Source organism: Takifugu rubripes, chromosome 21 (genome assembly GCF_901000725.2).
Source record: "Takifugu rubripes chromosome 21, fTakRub1.2, whole genome shotgun sequence".
Taxonomy (NCBI): domain Eukaryota; kingdom Metazoa; phylum Chordata; class Actinopteri; order Tetraodontiformes; family Tetraodontidae; genus Takifugu; species Takifugu rubripes.
Window position 1 is genome coordinate 15,818,733 of NC_042305.1, and position 23,027 is coordinate 15,841,759.

The following is a 23,027-nucleotide window of genomic DNA, read 5'->3' on the forward strand; positions in this document are numbered from 1 at the left end:
AAAAAATGAAGGTTGTAAAAAGCAAGTCCAGGAAAGTTGCAGCATGGAAGTATATCAGCTCCATTTCCCTTAGGAAAGCAACAATAACCAGCTGCTTCAGAAGCAACAACGAACCCATACGAGTATATCCGCAACTGAAGTCTGAAATTAAAACACTCGACAATTTAGCCGGCCTGAAATCATATTATCCTTTGCATATTTTTATGAATGACTTCTGCATGACTAACCTTTCTGTCCATGGTGCTGTTTCAGAATGAAAAAGCAAACTTAATGACTAATAAGTGTCATCAAAAAGGCTTTTGGAAGTACACATTCAGTGATGAATTAAAGCTGCCAGCAGCACTGATGGGCCCTTGCACCTCCGTGCCCGTCGGGGCTGCTGGCACATCAGGTGTGATGGCTGGAGGCCAGAGGACAAACCCCTGAGTTGTCACAGTGGGCACATGGGGGGAAATTGTTAGAACTGAAACGTCCATGTGAATCAGGCAACAAATGGCACACGGGCCTTGTCTGGTGTTACCAGCAAGTATCAACATCCTCCCTGAGTCAGATTCTTTATCCTACCATTTATCTTATTTTACTCTGCATTATCATAAAAGCCAGATATGTAAGATTTGTTCCAGGTGTCATAAAGGAGCTGGTGTGGAAGCGCGTTACCATTCAAACTATGGGAACCCAAACAGCAAACTGGGCCTCAGGAGCCACGGCAGGATTCTACAAGCCTGGAATGTAAGAATCCATCACTAAAGAGGGGCTCAGACTTTGGGACTGTTGGGACCTTTGCACTGATTCAGCCTGAGCAGACGGAGTGTGGTCACATCATCTGGCCTCAGCTTAAGAAGAATAATAACATTTTGGGCTGCAGGGCCGGGACAGGTGACACGGCGCTGACACTGTAGTTCCTGTCTCATGTCACCGAAATGTCGAGACTCCTGTTTAAAATAAATAATAAAATCCAAATCATTTGGGAAAGTTTTCGCCTCGGTGTCCAGTGCTCTGCCTGAGTCATTGAATGGTGATGGCACCCTACAAGCAGCAGGCAGTAAGATACCTCATCAAAAACATTTTTGGGGCGACAAATCGAGATTAGACGTGTCATTCTCGCAGGTGTTGAGCAATCTTCACGTCACGACTTGCACGTATGCAGACATGAACTCTGCTCTGAGCCATGTGCGCTATGTTTCTTCCTGAAAGATGGAAACAACCGTAGGCAGCCTGAATGATAAACGGGGTTAATAAAAAAAACCTGACATTCAAAGGTTGTGCAACAGATACCTCATATTAGATTTCAGGTATTGATGATTAGGCCACCTTGGAGAGAATAAAACACGTGCCTTTTCTAACCTGCCTTCACAGACTCGATGAGGGTGGAACCTCTTCTAGAATCTCTTCTAGAAGCAGTGAGCAGCTTCAGATTGGTTATTCCAAGTAAGTGAGTGGTTGGGATGCAGGCGATGACTTTATTATGCATGACTGGAGGCCCATGATCATTAATTACAGATATGTAAAGAGATTGTGTTTTCATACTGTCGTTCTCAGGTAATTCGATTCCCGTTAGTGGTTAGAGCTCGAAAACTCTGAATCATGCGTGTATCCGTCCGCCCATTTTTCTCGTTTCCGTAGCTTAAATACTAAAGTGTGCCTGTAAAGCTTTAACGGCTAATATTTGAAATTCACAACAAAAGGAAGGCAAGCGGCCGCTACAGCTGTCTGATTATTCCACGTAATGTCCGTAAAAAAAAAAAACATATATGCGCTGAGGCGTCCCGCAATCCTTAAATTCCTCACAAGCAGCACGCATTCATCACTCCTTTGCCTGACACATCCGCAATTACTCGCATCTCTCTCCCAGTTTGATGTCTTCCACATTCCATAATGGATCGGCCGATAAGGCTGCCGGTGCACGCCGCCCTGCCACCTCCGGCATTACTGCGCCGCCTGACTGCTTGTTTGTTGCACTTTGCCACGGAGCGGCGCTTAAATATGGTTTCTGCGGTCCTTATTAATGTGAAAAGACCCATTTTCAACGGGTGTTCCGTCTATTTCTTTGTGTTGTCACCTGCTAAGAGACAGGAGCAAGATCCCACGAAAGCATGAAAACACGCGGCTGTTTTAAGGAATAAGTTCCTTACTTGCAGATGGCGTTTCGGCGTGGACAGGAGGCGTGGAGGGGATGAAGGACGGGAAGAAAAAGGATCGAAGCGATCGTTCGGTGTGGAGGGGGGAGCGCTGCGTGGGCAGATTCTCACAGCTGCCCACGCTGCTGTGGATCTTAAGGTTCAAGGGCTTCGTTTTCTTCTTGAGGGCTCTACGAACAGGAGGAAAAGCAGAGGGAGGAAATGAGAATCACACATTTCTTTAACAGTTGAAACACAACCAGCCGAGTAAATAGAGATTATGGAGGTTTCTGTGTGACTGGCAACATGTCCAACATCAATTTGAGTTATTCTTTCAAGAAGTTTAAGTTTCAATCAAATGTTAATGAATCCACCAAACCAAGGAGTTTCTTTGCATGTGTGTGTGTGTGTGTGTGTGTGTGTGATCTTAAACACACATGTAAACACTGGTGCACTGTGTAAAGACAGATTTAGCACAAATGCTATGGTTCAGCCATAGCACAAAGGCAGGGTAGCAACAACAACAACAACAACAGACAGATGTCATCAAAACAATCAATATTGCAACATTTTGACCCACTGTTACAAATTAAAAGCTGGAGGGAGCGAGATCCTCAGGAACATGCTTCAGAATAGTGTTTCTCTTCTGTATTTCTCTCAGATTTATTTTGAAACCCGTGTTTCAGCGTTTCGTCAAAATTAGTTGTCAAGAGTCTCTGAGATGTGATGGGAACTTGTTCCAGGAACAATTACATGCCTTAAACTAAAAACTGACTTACTGTTATCTAGAGGGAAATGGGAGGTGTCTTGAGATCTAAAATTCATTGTCAACTCCTCACTGAGCAAAGATCATACATTTTCGTGATCCTGTCAAATTTATTTGTGAAATAAATCAGTTGTTTTAGATGTTTTGGCACTTGAATAACTTCAATAAGGCCGTGGTCATCTGCTAGTTGTTGTCAGATGCTGAATATTGTCCCAATTATTATGAGAATCACCAACAAGAAAAGTTTTGCTTTTAAAATCGCTGCGTTTTTAACAGTCCGACCGTTGAGCGGAGCATTTGTCCCCAACTGATGTTGTAACAGGTGAAGATGATGTTGAACAGAGAAATACAGCCAACCAGAAACAGAGCGTTTGCCTGAAAGTGATCCTGTTGCAACAGCCTGGTTTTGTTCCTTCGGCTGCCCTGATTAGGCCGAGGACTGACAAGATTGATGGGATGTTTAGCGGGACCTGCCAGCCTGCCGGTACGCACCGCCATCGTTCCTCACTCATCTCAGAGGCTTGCTCAGGTGCACTGACACCATAAGTTCCCATCATGCATTCCTTCCTTCACAGATGAGCTTGCTCGTGTTATGGGTCCAACGACTACGCCCTCACTGAAGGCATCATCAGCATCAGAAATTGCCCCCGGATAATTAAATACCTGTTTAAGTTGTCTGAGTCTTGCGCTTGCTTACGCTAATTCCTGAGGGGATGTTGGAACGCGATCTGATAAACCGGATCATGCTGGATGAAATCTTTTTTCACTTAATGTGCATCTTCTGTGCACACAAAAGTGTAGAAAAACAACAGTTTAAGCCTCCAGCCCAGACTTTTTAAGATAACTGCAGTGAGCTGCAACTCACAAAGTGTTAAATCCCGCTAGAATTCTTCCTAGCATCAGTCCGTAGCCCCCCCCCCCCCTCATGCAATTAGACCTGTAAACCAGCGAGGAACTAGCCTGCAGGTTATCGCGTTTCCATCACAGGGCTTTTTGTAAGCTTTTCCGATTATCCCACTCTGTGCCACCTAAATCTAAATTAAGCCATTCATTGCTCTGCGTGCAGACGTTTATCCTCCCCGAGTCTTCCGTAGATGTCAGGTGAGGGAAAGCGGAACCGAGCAGGCGAAGAAAAGAGAGGATTCCCAGTTTTGGGTTTTGAAAACGATGCCATTGAAGCCGCCCAGGCACAGCGAGTGACTGACATCTACGCGTTCGCCGGGATGCCTTTTCAGACCCCCTTTTTCTGCTCTGCATATGAAAAGTTCAAAGAGGGAAAATTCACGACGCGGGGGCGAGAAAGTGGGGGAGGCGAGTGACGTCTCACAGCTTTTCCTCTAAACATGATGAAAACTACTGCATGATTGTCACCTTAGGGATCCAAGGCTTTAATCCCTTTGGGACTTCCACACAACACGCTTCATTCACCTCATTACACTTATTTCAGAGCTTCTTTCAGGCTTTTACAATCGACATTTTGTATTACATAAAATGAAACGGTCAAAAAGGACCTAATTAAGTACATTTTCCCCAGTTTTATCATCTGAATTTAAATGCAAAGCAAATAAAATGTATTTATGCCCCAAGATCTTGCAAATAAAGTGCAACTATTTGCATATAATAATACAAAGAACGCAGTTCTTCAGTTGAGTTTATCAGTGTTGGACAAACTACCGCAGCAAAGTAAGTAACTGCCGAGTGAGGATTACTTAGCGAGAGAAACTGGAGCTGAGAGAAAAGTCTTCCACGGTCTGTGCTGCACACGCGGTGACCCCATCGGTTGAACTTGACTCTTTGCACCTCTGGCGGCAACAAGTGGGTGCCAGAGGGTCCAAAGCTCCGCACAAATTAATAAAAAATCCACAATTTAAAAATCAGGTCAGAGTCAGACTGCAGAGAGGCCAGGCGCCGATTAGATTTTCTGATGAAAGCATGAACTGGTTTTTCAAAATGGATGAAGGAACTAACAGCAACAACAGGTTGCAAGAACCCAGCTGGAATCTTTATTGAATCTTTACGGTTACCTGACTCGCTTCACGAGCAAACATTATTTTGTTGGCCTGAAAATAAAAAGAATCTTCCTTATTACCAAACCATAAATATTCCATTTATAAACCCAAATATCACAATTTTTTCACCAAACACATGCATTGGTATTCATATCTTTGTGAGGACGGTCATTCGAATCAGGTATCCCCCCCCCAGCCCTTAAATCCTTACCCTAAATCCGTCTGACCATAACCTTAAAACAAGTTTTAACCCTAAAATCGCCCTTTGAATCTGTGATAACCAGCCAAAATGTCCTCACTTGGATAAATGTCCTCACTTGGATAAATGTCCTCACTTGGTTAGTGGTCCTTAAGTAAAGAAAATAAACACACACACACACACACACACACACACACACAGCTCTCCGTAGACACTGATCACAGTAAAACCTTCAAATAAATATTATTTTATATATATTATAAATATATATTCCGAATTCTATTCTATTCTATTCTTATCTTAATTGTCTCTGTGTGCTCTTGCTGTTGTTGCGCTGTAAATTTCCCCCTGTGGGACAATAAAGGACCTGAATCTGAATCTGAAATCTAAATATTCCATTTGATCAGACGTGTGGAGGCTACAGGAAAGGTGCTTTAATTCAAATGATTTTTTTCCTGTCATGATGCCTCCTGGTGACTTTAAAAAGGGAGCGAATATCAAAGACCCCTTCGGCAAAACCAGAAACGTTACTGGTGAAAAAATATCGAAATGGGACCTAATTAACACCTGTGGTGATCTTTCTACCGATACTTTGAACATATAGAGAACTCTTCTGAGAGGCTTTTTATGCAAATAAACCTGCGGAGCAAAATTCCTGATAGCCATCATTTAAAAAGGAAAACACGGACATGTCAAGGGTGGCTTGAATAATGATCGCAAGGAAGAATTACTGTTAAGTCTTCAGCAGTTCTGAGCAGGTTCTGTTGCTTCCCGGCAGCTAAAGCGATGCATAAACGCTTGAGACGTCGCTTCATTTACGTTTCAAAGCAAAATGAGAGCATTTGCACACAACTAGATACTGTAGATAAGTTTTTCTTTCAGTTTTTGGATCAAGGGGTCATGTACCACGCAGAAATTGCAGGTAAAAGAACAAACCTATACTTTAAGTGTTAGCATCCTGTTGCTAATTAGGTTCTGAATATACGGACACAGAGTTTGTGCATGAATGAAAGCAAACACTGAGCATTGAGTGGGACGCTCTGCTATCGCGTGGCGTGACAGCAAAAGCAAGCAATGATATGTTAAAACACCTGTTGTGCTGGTGCAATGTCCATTAACTTGATTACTCCCTGGAAAACCTTCGAGAGGCTAATCTGGGGACTTCTGAGCTCCGCCATTAAGATTCGCGCCGCACAATCATCTCAGCAATCAGCAAACACCAGCTGATGTTTAAATTACATCCAAACATCCAGCAGAGTGCTTTAAAACCATAAATGGCGGCCATCGTCCACCACGCACTGGCTGTGATGGTGGTGAACAAGAGAGTCCAAGATGCTTCTCAAGGACAGCTGCGTCCTCGGATCATGGACCTAATGACCCTCGTGACACTAAGACAACTTTTTCTATTAAGCAACAAGCAACTGTAAACTCCTCCTCGCCACCTCCCAGATGTCACCACCAAAAATAAACGCTTGTTTGTAGGAGCCCGTTGAAATGACGGGGGCGTCGGACCCAGCTGTTCTGGACGTCACTTAACGCGTCACCGTGACCATATTTGCCGATAACCTGTTGAGATGACAGTATGATAATAGCGCGAGGTGGTCATTACCCCCCCCCCCCCCCCCCCCCCCCCCCTCTCGCTCATTAGCTCCTCTTTAACTGTCAGCGTCTCCAACTGCGATAAGGGCGGGTGTCAACGGAGGCCAGGGGAGACACGAGTCACAGCGGGGGTGGGGGTCGTACGTGTGATGTGAATTAAGACAGAGACGCCCGAGGTGAGGAGCGAGGAGCGAAACCACAGATTGAAAAGCTCACGGGAGAGATAGAAAGGGTGGGGGGGGGGCACGGAGCACCACCAGATGACAGAGGGGCTGAGGGGAAGGTGGAAAACAGGAATTTGGCTACAAGAATGGAGACAAAAATAACTGATTTTAAGTCCCAAAGGTGTGAAATTCCGTCACTCCTCAGAGATTTCGTCCTCTGTCCGGCCGTCCTCCCCCCCAGGTCGTCCGTGGACGTCGCCGCCCCCTCCCAGTAACTGCTCTCATTCATTCTGGGTCACGCCTCTCGTGCAGCCGTTGACCTTTTCCTCAGTCTCTTTGAGTGCCTCCACTTCCTCATCACCTCCTGTTCATCAAGCTCAAGCTGGAGGCTCCATGAATCCAGACTTTTGACGTGTTGAAGATCCGCGCCTTGTGTGAATTACAAGAGCGAACAGCGCTGTCGCCATGGCGCCGGCGCCAGCAGGAGGAAAGACGGTTGTAACAATCCATCTCAAAGATAAATATATCACCATCCTCGGCGCGCAGGCTGTAGCGACGCCGCGGATCCTTAGTAATATAGTTTTAACAATGATAATCGCGTCCAATTTACTCCCAAATAATGAACTGAAGTGTTGTGATGATAACATTAGGAGGAGTTAATGGAGTTCAGTGCAGCAGCGGCTACAGTTGTAACGTGAAAGGAACGTCGTCTTCGCTTTAACAGGAACTGCTGTTAGCTTCCATGCTGCATTTTTAATCACGCTGCAAGGTCGTATTTTCACGCTACGCGCAGGAGTCGACGCTAAGAGTTTCTCGCAGCCGACCGAATTTGCGAAGTAACTAACGGCTTTCCGACAGCTTTGGTATATAGTCCCAACTTTTAATTGTGTTAAGGGAGCTGTTCTTTATCAACTTTTTTAATTAGAATTTTCACTTTCCCACCGACGCTGTGAGGGGAGTCTCAGATTTTGGCTTTATTAGGATCTATTTAATGATCTCTGGATATTAACAGGAACATTCCTTACAGTTGTCTCTTGTGTTGAAGCTGTGGAACCTCCACATGTCACTATGCCAGCGAACGTCACTGAGTAAAAACGATGATTTTACATTAATCTGTGAATAAGCGCATACATTTAGCCCCCTAAACGCCGCTGAATGCTAACTTTAGACACCTGTAAAGTTGTAAAGTGTAAAGATCTCTCTCTATATAAATGTATATATAACTTTTTTGTTGTAGTTGGTGATTTTGTTTGAATGGACAATAACTGCCGGGAGACTTTAACTGACACAGTGTTACAGCCAGTCAAGTGCTTACGGTTGACGGAGGGGTTAACATCCACCGGGGGTTCAGAAAAAGGTCAGTTTTAACATCCCCTCCGTGAATAAGCAGCGTTCTGAAGAAAAGAGCGCGATCCGTTCGCTAAAGTACCCGCCGTGAATTGAAAATTAGGTCCCCCAGCGACGATGTTGTTCTGTTGCTTTTGCCCTAAATCTTTGACCCGCGGGTTTTCCCATTAACGAGACCGAACTGCCACACTGTAAGTGGTCAGTATGGATTTATCGGCGTGCTCGGCGGACACGTGCAACAGCAGCACCTGAACACGTGGGCGTGGACCTGTCACGGGCTGGCGAGGCACTTTCAATGGCAAGATGCACCGATTCCTCCTGTTAATGGGAAACACGTCAGGGAATATTGAAAGAGTCTGTTGTGGAATGGTTGCACGTGCACACGCTCTTCCGACATGCTCCGAAGGCCCATAATGCACTGGACGTGTGGCAAAGCATCCTCTGGTTTTTCAGTGGCGAGAGTCTAAATATTTTCAGAGGCGAAAGTTTAGAAAGCGCAACGGTTCATCTCATATTCGCCCGGCGTCCAACTATCCTCCGCGACACCCCCGGCGCCCTCGGAGCTGCGGCACAAAACTCTTCATTAATTCATGGTTGTCGTTGGACCAGACGTGTTAGAGTTTACAAACGTCCACCCGCAGCGGCCATTCGCTCACGGGTCGCTGGGTTTAACCCTGTTTGGAATCTGACCCGTGTTTTTCCGTTGTTGGGTTACATCCGACGGTGATGCAGACATGCTAACCCTGTCTCAACGCTGGGCTGCTTATTTCTTCCTAAACAGCGTCATCCCATAGAACCATCTGCTTCCTAAACATACCTTCACATCAGCCTCCCAACACACACTCACACACACACTCAGAGCTGCAGGAAAAAGCTGTTTAATGATATCACCAGTAAATTGCCGCTCTATTATATTGATAAATGAACAACTAGGTATGTAATCATTTGGATAATAATCCAAATTTATTATTATAACGGTCTATTCCCGACTACTGTGGGGGTGTGTCAGAATTATAGCCTTTATCCTTTAGCAATTAGAGCCATTTCAAGCAGAGTGGATCCATTTTCAGGGGCTACACTTCTGTCACATCGGTTTTATTCCAGCTCTGATTTGCTGGATATCTGGACTGTAAATGGTTAAACTCCAGGCACGTGCAGCCAGGCAGTAATTAATTAAATGTGGGATGAATCATCTTCTATTCTCCATTTTATTTTGGTCATTCATGTACGAGTGAGTCTGTGTGTGTGTGTGTGTGTGTGTGTGTGTGTGTGTGTGTGTTTTCCAAGCAGATCATTGACAAATTTCATTTTCTCGTTTCACCCGTAGCTCCAGCCGTACGATCTCTAATCTGACCTACATGGCGGCGGCCCGGACGAGGACGCCAGCGCGGCCCACGACGGCGTGGGTTAAGTTGCTTTTGCGCGCGCGCAGGGCAATAAATGACATTGAGTTAAGAAAGAAAAGGGGGAGGACAGGGACAATATGGAACCTGCAGCAGATGTTGTCTGTGCTGCCCTCAACATCACAAACAATGAGATGAAGGTCGGCCCTGATGGCCCGATTGATGAATGGTGGTAATAACCAGTAAACTAGCTCCTATTGCTCAATAAATCCAACGCTAACTTCTCTGTGTGTCCAGCTTCAGCTCAAGCTGATGACAGATTCATGAAATTACAATCAGAAAGAATAAAAAGTGACTTCTCATTTCCCACTTTCGGCCTGTTTTCCCACCCTGGCTACTTGTTCAGAAATCACCGGGGGAAAAAAAACACAGCCTCATAAATCTGATCTCCACCAGAAACGGTGAACGTTTGGGCAAAGGCGACACTCCTAAACACTCATATAAATTCATAATCATGATTCCAATCTCTCGGCGGCCGGTCAAGGCTTGGTGGGACGACCATTACAGCGGCGGCTGGATGGAGAAACGGGCCGGCAGCATCTGGCCATTAAGCTCCCCGGTGTTGACGTCTCACCTGACTCGTCATTAATGGGCGTCGAGCTCGAAGCTCTGATTAACATGGATGAGTTCAGTCCACAGGGAAAGGAAGACATACGCCAATAATCCCCGCAGCCAACGCCGCCTCTCCCCCACCCCACATACGTAATAAATAGTCAGAGGCGCGGTGTGCCCCACGCTCCACACCCCAGGGCACGTGGGACTATTAATCCTCCAGGGTCAGGGGTCGCTCGCTAAAGTGGCGACGTGTGTGGCGGATCTGCATCTTGGCAGATCATCGGGGGAGCGATGGTGAGGATGTGGTGTCAGCCGCATCATAAAAAGTGAAACACGGCATCAGATTAGGCCTGAAGCGAGCACCAGACAGCATGAAGATGTCAGAGGGACTCTTAAACGAGGGTAGATTTAACCGCCACAGCAAAAAAAAAGGCATTCCAGAAGAATTAAAATTAATTCTTACCATCCATGTCGGGACCTGACACTAAGAGAATGCTGTATCATGCGTCTCAGCAGATAACATGGGTTAAGGCAACAGAAAGGGCTATTTTCCAGAGCTGAAAGTTAGCGCCGTGGCACACTCGGCAGCGAGGATCTTATATGATTTGATTTTATGACCGGGCAGAATATCGATTTTTCTGTGGAGAGGTCACTGTCTGGGCGGCTTCTGCCACTTTTATGTAAATGCAGCCAGAAAAACTGCAAAGTTCCACTAGAAGAAACAATATGTGCAACTTCATTTTCTTAGCAACTTTTATCCTTGTTTAAAATCAGTCGAAGTCATTTTATTCGAGCTCTTATTTGTCACATAGATTCGGCTCATAAGGGAAGCTGTCATCCCTATTTCTGACCCCTGGGGGGCTGAAAACACAATTTTCATCACCAGTTTATGCATCAAGTGTATAAAAAAAGAAGAAAAACCCGCATCTAAGTTGACGCCGTCTCACCTGGGGGGGGGGGGAGCGTGGCTGACTGTGTTTACCCTGCCAACAATTCACCTCAGACAGGTAAACAACATCTTCCATAGTGTCTGATGGAAAAGCACGGCCAGTGGAAATGAGACGGCTCCGGCTGTGAAGAATTTATAGAAAATCTGATGAGATGACGTCCTTTGTGTCCCTTTTGATCGTGTTTTACAGCCCAGGCAGGCACGTCATCGGTTAAACACACACCTCTACACTCTTAGCTGCTCCTTATCGAGGGTAGAAAGGCCCCCACCCACCAAGTCGGTGCAGAACACGGACGTTTTCAGAACATAGCAACTCCCCGATGAGCCGTGTAACCGTGGCATTAGTGCGTCTGTTCTTAGACAGTGTGGCTTTTGTTGAGGGGGCACGCCACATCACCATTAGGGAACGCTCCGGTTGACACACCGCGACCCCCGATACCATCAAACGCGTTCATGTATCCAACTTATCCCGCAGCACCCCCATTGAGTCGATTCCCTCCTGCAATGTTCAAAGCTCGCTGCGCTCAGCGCGGAGAAAACTAAATCCAATGCAAAATGTATTTTCCCTCTGAATGGCTCAATGTTACGGATGACTGTGGAATAACGCATCGACAGGCTGTCAAAGGCGATGCAATGAGAGGGGCGAAGAGGGAAGAGAAAAGGATGCGGAGAGAGAGAAAGGGAAGAGGAAAATGGGGAGAGAAATATATGATGTGTGCGCCATCTCCGTGAAGCAAACAGCTAATTTAGTCATGGAAGAGATGCAAATTTGCTTCCCCTGAGCATCGCAGGGTAGAATTACCCCGAGAGAAGCGGAGGGTGAATCACGCCAACCCTCGGCGCTGTGTGATTTATTAGCAAACATCCAATTCAATAAGAAAGTGCTTAACATTCAAAAAGCTGTGAAAGTCTCATAAGGTGGCATTAACTATATGATATTCCCATTTCCACCAGCGGGGGAAGGCAAGACAAGAGACGGCGGAAAAACAAACATTCACGCTTTGCAGAAGGATCGAGTGCGACGCTGACAGACTGGAAACTCACTTGGCCTTTTCCACATTCGTACACACGTTATCACTCATTAACATACACAACCAGGCTCATTAATTGGCTATTTGTCCCAAAGAGTCTCTCCTCTCTGAAAAGGGCACCGAGAGAGTGAAAGAGCGAGGAGGATGCTGGGAAATAAAGTCGGGATCGAGAGGAAAAATTAAAATTGAACTTCATCCTCCCTGTTAGCGCCTTCCGAGGGATCCGACGTGCTCAGTGGAACCTGATCTATGCTAACGAGGTTTTATTGGCGGCAAAATCTGATGCACATGGACTTTAGTCTGAAGGGAAAATTCAGCTTTTTAACAACTTTTTTATTTAGTCACTCACCCAATTACTAGAAATAAAGCCCTGAAGGAGAGAGCAGACCTCAGCCAAGCAGGTAATTTCCCCACCCATTATGACTGTGACCTGTACCACAGTATATACGCTCTACTGGGTAGACCGCTTCGATTGCTTGTTAACACCAATAGCTAATCAGCCAATCACACTTAGGCATGAAGACGTGATCAAGACTCGCTGAAGTCCAAAGCAGCATCAGAATGAGGAAGAAAGGCGATTCAAGGGATGTTGAACATGGCCTGGTTGTTGGGGCCAGACGTTTGTTGGGGAATCCTCTTAATGCAACGTGGAATGGAGTTTTTACTTTGGAACAAACTCGGCAAACTCTCCGCAAAGTCTGCCTCATCCCACCCTGCCTTGGTGGGTTTGATGAGGCAACAGCACGAGTGGAAAGAGAGACTAAAGAGAGCAATTAGCAAAACTGCGTGGTGTGTCACAGAACGGCGTTGGTGTGATTCACCGTGCACAGGTGCTCAGTGGGGTGGGGAGGCGCTGATTGGCTGTGGAAATTGTTTTCCATCATTTCAAAGTCAAATGATGGCACTGTTAATTCCTCCAGCTTGCTGATAGTTAAAGATGACAGTCGGAAAAAGAAATATTAACAAGGGAGCAGTGAGTTGTCAGAGAATTGGAAGGAACCCGTGAATGAGGTGGGGTTCAACACCGACCGTACTGTGGTTGTAGAAACAGCCCATAATTTACCTAACAGGACATTTTCTGTTGTGGCGTTCCCCAAGGCTCCGTTATTGTGACACTGCCCTTAGACGTTGTAGCGATGAAGGTTCCCATGGTTCCCGTGGTATGCTAAGAATTTAAAATTTCCAACAAACAGGTCCAAGAGTAGATCCTGGACCTGCAGGAGGTTCCTCAACCATCGAACGGTGAATGTTCTCCAGCTCTGAGGCCCCTCAGGGCTCAGTCACACAATATTAAAAACAGAATTTGTCATTAATTAAGGGGATAACAGTCGTTTGGATTAAGTTTGAAGAGCCTTGAGGAAAGAATCAATACGTTGCTCGGAGTGAGGCCACCCTGGCTGTGTGATATTACCAAACACTCGCCAGACAATTTGCTGATTATCGTTTCTCCGGCCGCTTTGCTGCGAGCTGACAGGAAGCGGGGAACACATCAAGCAGGACCGCACACGGCTATGAAGCCGAAAGCTGACGGTCCAAATCCAGACAAACCAGATGGGTACCAGAGTTTTTGTGCAACAACATAATTACCAACGACAAAATAATTGCGAGCACTTCCCCCTCGCTGGGTTGGTACAGTAATGAGTGAGATTAAAGCCCTCCGACTCCTTCATTTAATACATAGATTTGCTTTTTGGACATGAAGGAAAATGAAATAAACCCTCGTTAGGTCCCAGAAACACCTTTAGTTCCACCAACTGGATCTTCTGAAGGGCTGGAAAAAGCTAAAATTCTGTAGCTAAATAACCTAAACGCAGAGTTCTGGCGACACCTCTCTCGGTCCATCGCCCATTTCTGTTGTGATGCACAAACGCTACATTAATTTGGAGACGTAGCTAATAATTATCACGGAGCAGGACCGGGGGGGGGGACCCACCTGCTGGTGGGCAGCTGGAAACAGGACGAGGAGAGCAGAGGAAAAGACACGTGCGTGGAAGCCAAATTCTCCTTTCAGGCGAGCATTCTTGCACATTCAGCTGCATTTAGTTGGAGCTGTATCATGCGGCGATAATGAGATATTAAACTATATCTCATTATGTGATGGAGCGAGTGTGTCTCGGGGTCAGAGGATAATCCCTGGCCGCTGTGTCGTGGCCGAGGAAGCGGGCAATTAAGCAGGAGAAGATGAGGACCCGAGGAGCGCTACGAGCTTATTAAATTCTCGAGGTTGGTAATAAAGGGAAATGTGGACAGGACGGAAGAGGCGCAGTATCACAGAATAGCAGCCATTAAAGTGTGAAATAGCCTTTTTCAGGATATTTTAGCTAGTCGATAGAGTGATAGGAGGTTTTTTTTTAATTTTTTCTCCTTTGCACTTTCACATATTTTTTGTGTAATTGTCAATTCCCTCGCATGTAAAAATATGCAACAAACCCAAGACGAGTGCCAGGACTGAATCACCCCGTTTGATGCTCGCCAGCAGCATCCTCCAGCCAATTACCAGGCATTATGGGAGATACTTGGCTATCCGAGAGAGCAGAGGACCTGCCCCGTCTCGATGAGCTGCGACATTTCCAGGCACAGAAAGGCCATTGATTAGAGGGACTCAGCTCTCAGTCTGCAGTCTATCAGCGCTCAGGGACCGGTAATCAATTCTCTAATGCCGTTTCAGCCTTCTCGCTGCGGCCATGATCCACTCCACGTCGCGGGGACATGGAGGGAAAGGTTCCCCACGTGCGCGGACACGTGTAGAAGTGGCCCCCGTCTACAAAGCTGGCGTGGGCCAAATACCGAGCCAGATGGCCGACACAAAAGCAGAGGACGGCCCCCAAATATTAATCTACCCAGTGAAGCATTGATAGAACACTGGCATTTAATGGCATTATCAAAATGAGCTCAGCTCTCCTGAGGCAGACTCTGGTTCCTGATTACCGACCATCGTTGGATCCTGTTAGCGGCAAAATCTGATCAGCGCCGTACCAGACACAAACACGGCTGGTCGGGAACTCGACTTCCAGGTCCGTTATCTCCAGGCAGCCACTTGGCTTTTTATGGGCAGTGATGTCCTCCCAGGAGTTAAGATGATGCGACTACAATACGCGATTACGCCAGGTTCTAGAGGGGCAGCGGGAAGGGAAGGTGGAGCGCCTACTTCCTCCCCGAGCTGGTTGGATCGGATGTAATTATCTCACGCGGACCATGGAGACAGAGAACTCAATCTCAATACATGTTCACTTCGGGCGGGCCGGCAAGTCAAAGTTACTGTCCGCCATTTTAACTTGGATTATTGGGTCGAAACTTTATCAGCCAGGCCGCTTCGACAGCCTGAGGGATTTCCGCAATAAGGAACCCGCTGCTTTCTGAATTAAAAGTCACAGTTTTCACCATCGCTTCCACTTGATTTTTGCCATCCGGTTATAATTTAAGCCTGCACGCCAAACGCTGAGGGGCGTTCGCCAGACCGGGCTCTGCTACTGCATAAATAATCAAGGGTTCATTTACCGACTGGTGCTGGCACAAATATGATTAAAGAGCACAATTACAGCAAGAGGAAGGTGTTTTACTTTGCTAAGTAAGTTTATTAGTGCTGAGTGCTGCTGCTAAGGGCTTCGTGCACCTTTAGCTGGCACCCTTGGGCGGCTGAAATCACGACACAAATGTACGAATATTCACGCTGCATATTTCTCCACTTACTTTGGCGTCTGCGTGTCGTCCACGCGGTTCCCCAGCTGGAACTCGTGGGACTTGCTGCGGTGCAGCGCCGTGACGCCCGGCAGCAGGTGGATCAGCTTGCGGCTGGGCGGCGGGGGCGTCCCGGGGGCCTTCATTTTGTTCCGCCGCCGTGTGGGTGGGGTCCCAGGCGGGGTCATGGTGTTGACCACCAAGTGAGTCCGAGGTGCTGCGTGGCCAAAATGCCTCTGACGCGGTGACGGGGGCAGGGAACGGTGCCCAGAGTCCAAGGCTTGGAAGAACCCTGCGGCGGGGCTGTCGACGCTCAGCCGATCGGCGTATAAAGGGGGGGCCAGGGCCTGGGGGCTGTGGCACATGTGCTGGTTGTACTTGGACTGGACTTTGGGGCTTTGGGAAAGCTGGAACCCGATCCACTGGCTGGCCTCTGGCTGGCACACCGGCGTGTTTTCCTTGCCTGATTCAGAGGTGGGCCACTGGATGGACCAGTCCTGCTTCACCTGGTTCCCTGGCAGAGAGAAGACAGAACGTGGACGACTCACGGCTCAAATGTGAGACAAAACTGAGACGCAGGCGAAACAAACGACTTTAATTTGCTCCGTCCACCTCGTAGCCGACACAGCGGAGCCGTTTTTAGTTGTCACTGCTTTGTTTTCCACGTTCACGGCACTGTTTTGAAAAACCGACCTCAATAATCTGCACTTTTACGTAAAGACCCCCGTGAACTGTTGGAACTGGTCCTACCGAAACCTCGTGCCGTTTTAATGTAGACGTGGAGCAAATTAAAACTGAGGCGTCCGGTCATCCGTTTCATGAGAACACATCACGTCTCAAACAACAGCAGCAGGCAAACAGTTAACAGGTGATGAGGAATTGGCGCCCGCCGATATCTGGCAGGAAGGCGTTAGCGGCGCGGTGCAAATATGCTGATGTGGGAAAGACCAAACATGAATGGATGAACGTGTGAAGAAGGCGGGGATGAGGAAACCCAGGCCTGAGTCATGGCCACGAGCCACGAGCCAAGCGGGAGCGAAAATAAACTTTGAATGAGAAACATGGCGACCGAACTCTGAAGGTGAGCGGCCAGGACGGGTGATACTTTACCTCCGTTGCTGTGCAATTTATCCTCCTCAAGTTGCTCTTCAGAGAGACACAAAAAGAACGGGTTTATTACGGGTGAGACTGCCGGCATTAGTTGACTTCTCGCCGCAAAGTCCCAAAACTGCCTGAAAAAGCGCGACACGGGCGGACGTGACCCCCAGCAGGTGTCGCAGCTCGGATAAGTTTGACTTGGAGCTGTTGGGGATCTATTTTTGAACTCCGAATCACACCCCATGTTGCTTCCTGGCATTATTTTACATTTCATTTACGTCCCGCCCAACCCCGAAGAGACGGCAGCATCAAAAAAGACAAACTTCAAACACAATATTAACACAAGCAACATCAAATGAAGCACAGAATGTATCTGGGATAAAAGGTCCCGGGAGACTCACCGCAGAACTTAGTTAGAGACAACGCCGGCGGCCTTTTTAATTCTCTCATGTCGTGTACAAAAGGCTGTAAACATTCGAGAGTTTTCCCTGTTTGTGCCAAAACAGATGCAAACACACACGGGACGGCAGAGGAAGCTTTTCCTTTTTTCTGTTTACTATGTTTATTGTTAATAAAGACAACAAATAGAAGCTGAAGACTGGCAACTGCTCATGGAGTTGCAATTTAATAACGGCGATGAATAAAGTCCTGGAACTCTTTATTTGCAGAGTCATTTTAGCGTTTTGGTGGAGGATTAATTCAATTTTGGCTGCATATTTTTGGTTTTAGCTGTTCAGTTATTTTTGATAGTAATGGTTTTATTAAATTATTTTGCTTCTGTAGAAACATTCTAGTAACCACAAAGGAGGAATCATATCAACGTTTATGCTACAAAACGTGAATTTGTTCCCGTTGCCTCAGTTTCTGACGACCGTCTTTCACGCTGGACCTTTAAAGAACCCTGACAAATACCTGAAAAGTGAAGTGATGGGAGTGAAAATGCTGCCGTAGCGGAGTATGTTTATCCAGCCAAGTCCAAAATAGGACAGAAAACAACATCAGTTCAACTTCCCGAGTGGTGTTTTTGTCACTCGGCATGCGGCTCTGGGAATATTGATCCCAATTTTCCAGGATTCATTAGTCTCAAGAACATGTCAAGAGCTGATGGATGCTGGTCAATGGGGTCAGTCGGGATGCGGCTCCTCTGTCCCGAGTGCTGCCTCCGCCTGAACCTCCGTCACGGGGGCCCCGTCTCCACCTCTCCAGAAGGTCGTTGAGATGCAGAGAGGACGATCGAGCGCTCCGGAGCCCCGAAGTGGGAGGGAAAGATGCACAGGGGGGATTTAATCATGGCCAAGTAATTATGGAGGCTAAAATTGCAACAGGTCATTCCGAAGTAGAAGTGCAGCTTTTCTTCATGTGATGGAGTACAGCTAATCAATGGCCACTGAATGGTTTTTGCTACCAAGGCAACAGGAGAGCTGATGGCTTCTGGACCAAACAAGATGTCCGCCGGTTACATAACCCGAAACCCTCTTCGAAAATCAATGACAGGCTCACCGAGCAGATACGCAGGTGACGATTCTCCACAGGTGGAGCGCTGAACGCGGAAGTGCCGCTTTGGTAATGAGCGAGCGAGTATCTTAGCAACCAGCGGCGCGCTAACGGCAAAGCTCTTGTGTCTGGCAATCTAACCTGAGCAGAGAACAATCCCCTCAAGTTCAGGAGCCGGTGCTCATGGCGCCGCCGCCGCCATCGTGCGACGCCGCCGCCGCCATTGTGCGCCGCTGCCTCACTGTCGCTGCTGCGTGCTGCTCAAGACGCGACAGCGTTGGGGGGAATTGCTGCTTCTCTCACACCCGGATGTGTGTTGTGATGAGTGTTGTTGGTCCGTAAAACTACACCTGCTGTCAAAACTACGGCTCTGTCCTTCTGCCCAGGTCCTGCCCCCCCCCCCCCCCCCAGGCAGCTGCTTCGCTCCCGTGGTGATTGATGCAAACAGGGGGGCCTCGCTCCATCAACAGGGCGATCTTAACGTGCAGACGAGGCTTCGTGGAAGGCGGATAAAAGCCTCCTGATTGGACTAATTAACAACAGATGTGTTCTTTCTTTTGGCAAAATGGCAGCCAAATGCCACGGTGACAGGGGCCGGTCCCTCTTCAACGGTGAACAGGGCTCTGTGGAAAGGCCATCCAATATCTGCCCTCTGTGGGCTGGGGGGGTGCCGGGTGCTGTCGTGGTGCAATAAGGAGACTCAAAGTTAGACAGGATGCGTCTTCTGGGCCCTTCACCTCCCTCTGCTCTTCCTCTCATCGTGCACGTCTTCCTCCCCCGACGCCGTCACACCAAATTCCCCTCGTCTGATTCCCTGTCCTTCTACCTCCTTCGCTCTCCGTTCCGCCAAACGTCCTCCCTCACACACACACACACACGCACACACACCCCACACACTGATGGCATCGGAGCCAATTAGGTGTTTAATGTGCAGCCGGCTCGGGGCAGCGGGGGGACGTTCCTCCGAAGCTCTCGGAGATTACAGAGGAAAGGCAGAGGACTGTCGTGCAAAACAGGGATCAACACTATTAGCCCGATCCACAGAGCAACTCATAGTCAAGAAACGCGTGTGTGTGTGTGCTTGTTGAAAAGGGGTGGGCTGGTTAATGTGTGTATATCGCGGCACAAAAGACCGACCGGCTGCCTCCAAATTGTATGAGTCACCCTCGTTGCGACTGTAGGACCGCAATCCCAGGAGCCCATCGTGAAATATTCTATTAACTACCATTAGTTTCTTTCCTCTTCCATTAGAGTCAGATAAACATAAAGGACTCACATTTATTTGCCTGCACGTAATAAAAAAAAAAGGATATAAATACCGCAAGACTGTAACAGGCACTGAAGTGTATGTGAGCCGCATTTAATGCAACATCTAATGAGTCACGTCTAAAAAAAACCCCTTCTTTCATTCATGCCGACTGAATGTCGCTGTAATCTCGCCATAACCTCCAGATTTTAAAGGCTTAAATATAAATCTGTGCGGGAGGCTGGAACACCATCCAGTCCGGGCTTAAATGGGCTGAAGTGGACATTAGTTGCTGGGTGAGGCCAACCGAGGAAGGAGCCAAGGAGACAGGTGACAAAACTGGGAATATAAGTGGTACAGAACAAACAGGGAAGGGAAAAAAGGGTGTTTCACTAGAAGCTGATACAGTTCACCCATGCTGTTTTTAGGAGGTTTTTCTGGTACTTTGTCGCTCTTCAAAAGCACTGAGAGACGCTTCGCCACCCCTGTAAGTCACCTGTGTTCTCTTGCAAGGTGTAAACACACTTGCTAAGGTTTAGCTTACTGGCAGATAAAACAGTGTACAACAGTTTGAGGTGGGGGAGCCTTGAGATGGGTCAACACGCAGTGAGGCAATGCAGCCGTTCTCCTGTCACTTCTCGACATAATCCACTAATTCATGTATGATGCAGCTGTAGATGATTAAATCTCTCCAGGTTCTCTTCGCCCAACGTAGCCAGAATCACAGCCGCTGACGGGAACGATGATGAATTAACGCCTGTCTCAAATTCCAGTACAGCCACCAACAGGGGGGTGTTAATAATTTGGAGAGCGCAGCTGCACACCTGCCGAATAAGAAAGAGCCTGATTTTCCAGTCAGAGGAACGAAATGAAACCCTTAAAGCTGTGGGGGATGGCCAAAATAAATCAGAATTAAGGGACTGATGAAAAAAAGCGAGTATCTGTTTTGTTAATTTACTTAATTGTTTATCAGAGCCTTGCATCTCAGAAGACATGCCATAGAACAGTGTGTGTGTGTCTGTGTGTGTGTGTGTGTGTGTGTGTGTGTGTGTGTGTGTGTGTGTTTCAAGAAGCAGGTAGCTTATTAAACCTACAGCTAAATGCTGATGGTGTTATACTGCCACCATCTGGTAAATAAGCGGTATTGCAAAAGCGCTGATCTGATAGACTGGCTTTCAGACGTGGTCGTTACCGCCACCTAGTGTACAACTATGGAACCAGAGAAACGTCGAAACTCCCCGAATATTAACTACCCTTATTAACTACATCCTACTAACTGGATGAGAAAAAAATTAATACTTCGGAAGAAGGGAATAATCAGGGGTGTGTCATGAAAGAAATGTCTACTAAATTAGAGTATATTTAATGATAAGTATTTTACTTCATCAGTGTGGATACCACTATAATTGTCTTTGGTGTTCCTACCTGCACCTCCAAAACTACAATTAATAAGTTTAAGAAAGTATTACTTGAAAAAAAAAACGTGATAGAAAAAAACCCTAATACTTTATATTCATTCACGTATGAGGATGTGCAATAGAGCAAAACTCAGTTCAAGTCTTTATTCTAATGCGCTTTGCTGGAAATCATTGGCACATCTTGAAATTGAATTAAATATTCTGCTGCTGTCTAAACAACAGCAGTATTGCTGGACTGTGTACTTGTACAGTATTGTAGATCATTTTAATTATCTACTAGCTTATCTAGTTACTGAATTTAGTTTTTTGCGACGGAAAAGAAAAACTTAAAGTCTTAAATTGTAGGCAACAGCGCCACCTAAAGCCTTCCGGTGAGAGTGAAATAGATCATTTCATCAGGGTGAATGATGTCGAGTCATATTCACAGTTTGCTCTTTTCTCCTGATAGAAAGAGCAGCTAAAAACCACAACAGCTTCACATGAAAGCCCTGCTTTCACAAATAAGGTTCTAATTCAGCAGGCGGATGCAGGGATGCCTCCTCTAAATAAAACTCCCCTGCATCACAAGCTCAGACACACAAATGGCACCAAGTTTATGCAAATATGTTTTTTGTACAGGACTAATTATGCCGCCTGTTGTCTTCTCTCAACATATAAAATGAAACGTTAGTATAATTTGTGAAGTGAAGTGCAGAGAACTGTTCTACCTTATCTCAACAACCGTCTCAAAGGGGAATTAAATAATAAAAAGGAAAATAATTTGCACTGTTGTTGTTTGTATTTACGTTCAGAAGCATCATCCTGGGTGATCTGAGAGCCAATCACTGGGCACCCCCAGTATTAGTGTGATTGGGTTTTTTTTCTTCCTCTTTAGTAAAGAATTTTAATTTTTATATACACACGTTTAAAAGTGTCCAGCACCTGTTTGCTCTGTATTTTCTAAACCAGAGCCTTTAGTTCCAGTCACAGGACCGACGGTGTGTTTGTGGAGTACTCAGACAGCTGCGGCCTTCGTCTCAGTGCCAAAAATCCCCTGAAACCCCCTCAAACGCACCTCCAGCGTCTGTGGGATGCGTTCACACACCAGGCACGCACCACGTGCCGCCGTGAGCCCGTCTTCCTCGGCACGCCTGCGTACGCTCACGCCTGCAGATTCGATCGGTTGGACCGACCCATGGGAGCGAGTGGGCGTTTGGAAGAAAAACACCGAAGCCCGATGGGCCACGGGGGGAAAGTTGCATTTACATTTACGGGACAGCGAACGTGCACGACCGGCCGGGGACGCGCTCGACCCTTTGGTGCGTCTGATGAGACGCCGCGCGTGACTCTTTAAGCCCGTTCTTTTGGTATTAAACGAAGGAATCCACGCAGTAATAATGCTGGCGGTCCTGAGAACTTGTTTGTTTGTTTATGAGGTCTTTCTGCGTCCTCACCGAGCTGGTGAGCCTTCCTGAGGCAGGACAGGGAGGCGTTGAGACGAGCGCACTCCTCCTCGCTGGCACCGAACTTCTGCAGCAGCTCGCACACCTGCTCCTCACTCATGTCCAGCAGCCCCTCCAGGGTCACCTCGCCGGGGCTCATCTCCTGCAGCAACAGGTCACAGCAGAGGGATTAGTGAAGCGCTTTAGTTGCTTTAAACAGCCACGCGAAAAGAACTTTGGGCTCTGAAACCATCCGTTACCTGCGTGACCTCTTTCCTCAGGTTGACGATGCGGAACCAGTGGCCGAGGCGAGGGAAGTCCTCCAGCTCGCCGCTCCGCTCCTCTAAGGCCACTTTGCGCTTGCAGGACAGCTGGCGGCTGAAGTACTTCACCAACTTCCCCTGAGAACGGAGGCAAACGGAGGAGCTGAGGCGGAGCGGCGCCAAACACGCCGGAGCTGAACACGCCCGAAAAGGTGCTGAATTAAGTCTGACCCGCATCGACCCCTGACAACGACCCCTGACAACGACCCC

The 23,027-nt window shown here is 47.2% G+C and overlaps 1 protein-coding gene across 4 annotated transcripts in view; it reads right to left on the minus strand.

Moving 5' to 3' along the window:
* The window catches only part of ksr2 (kinase suppressor of ras 2), a 55,625-nt gene that overhangs the window by 28,205 nt on the left and 4,393 nt on the right, over positions 1-23,027 (minus strand). For 3 of the 4 annotated variants that reach the window (XM_029829932.1, XM_029829933.1, XM_029829931.1), the window contains exons 2-6: positions 22,755-22,895; positions 22,507-22,657; positions 16,928-16,963; positions 15,830-16,331; positions 2,133-2,308 (exon numbers count right to left, since the gene is read on the minus strand). In XM_029829932.1, the coding sequence (XP_029685792.1) occupies positions 2,133-2,308; positions 15,830-16,331; positions 16,928-16,963; positions 22,507-22,657; positions 22,755-22,895 (1,006 nt within the window). The remainder of the gene's footprint in view (positions 1-2,132; positions 2,309-15,829; positions 16,332-16,927; positions 16,964-22,506; positions 22,658-22,754; positions 22,896-23,027) is intronic. The other variant, XM_029829934.1, reaches the window with a different exon arrangement.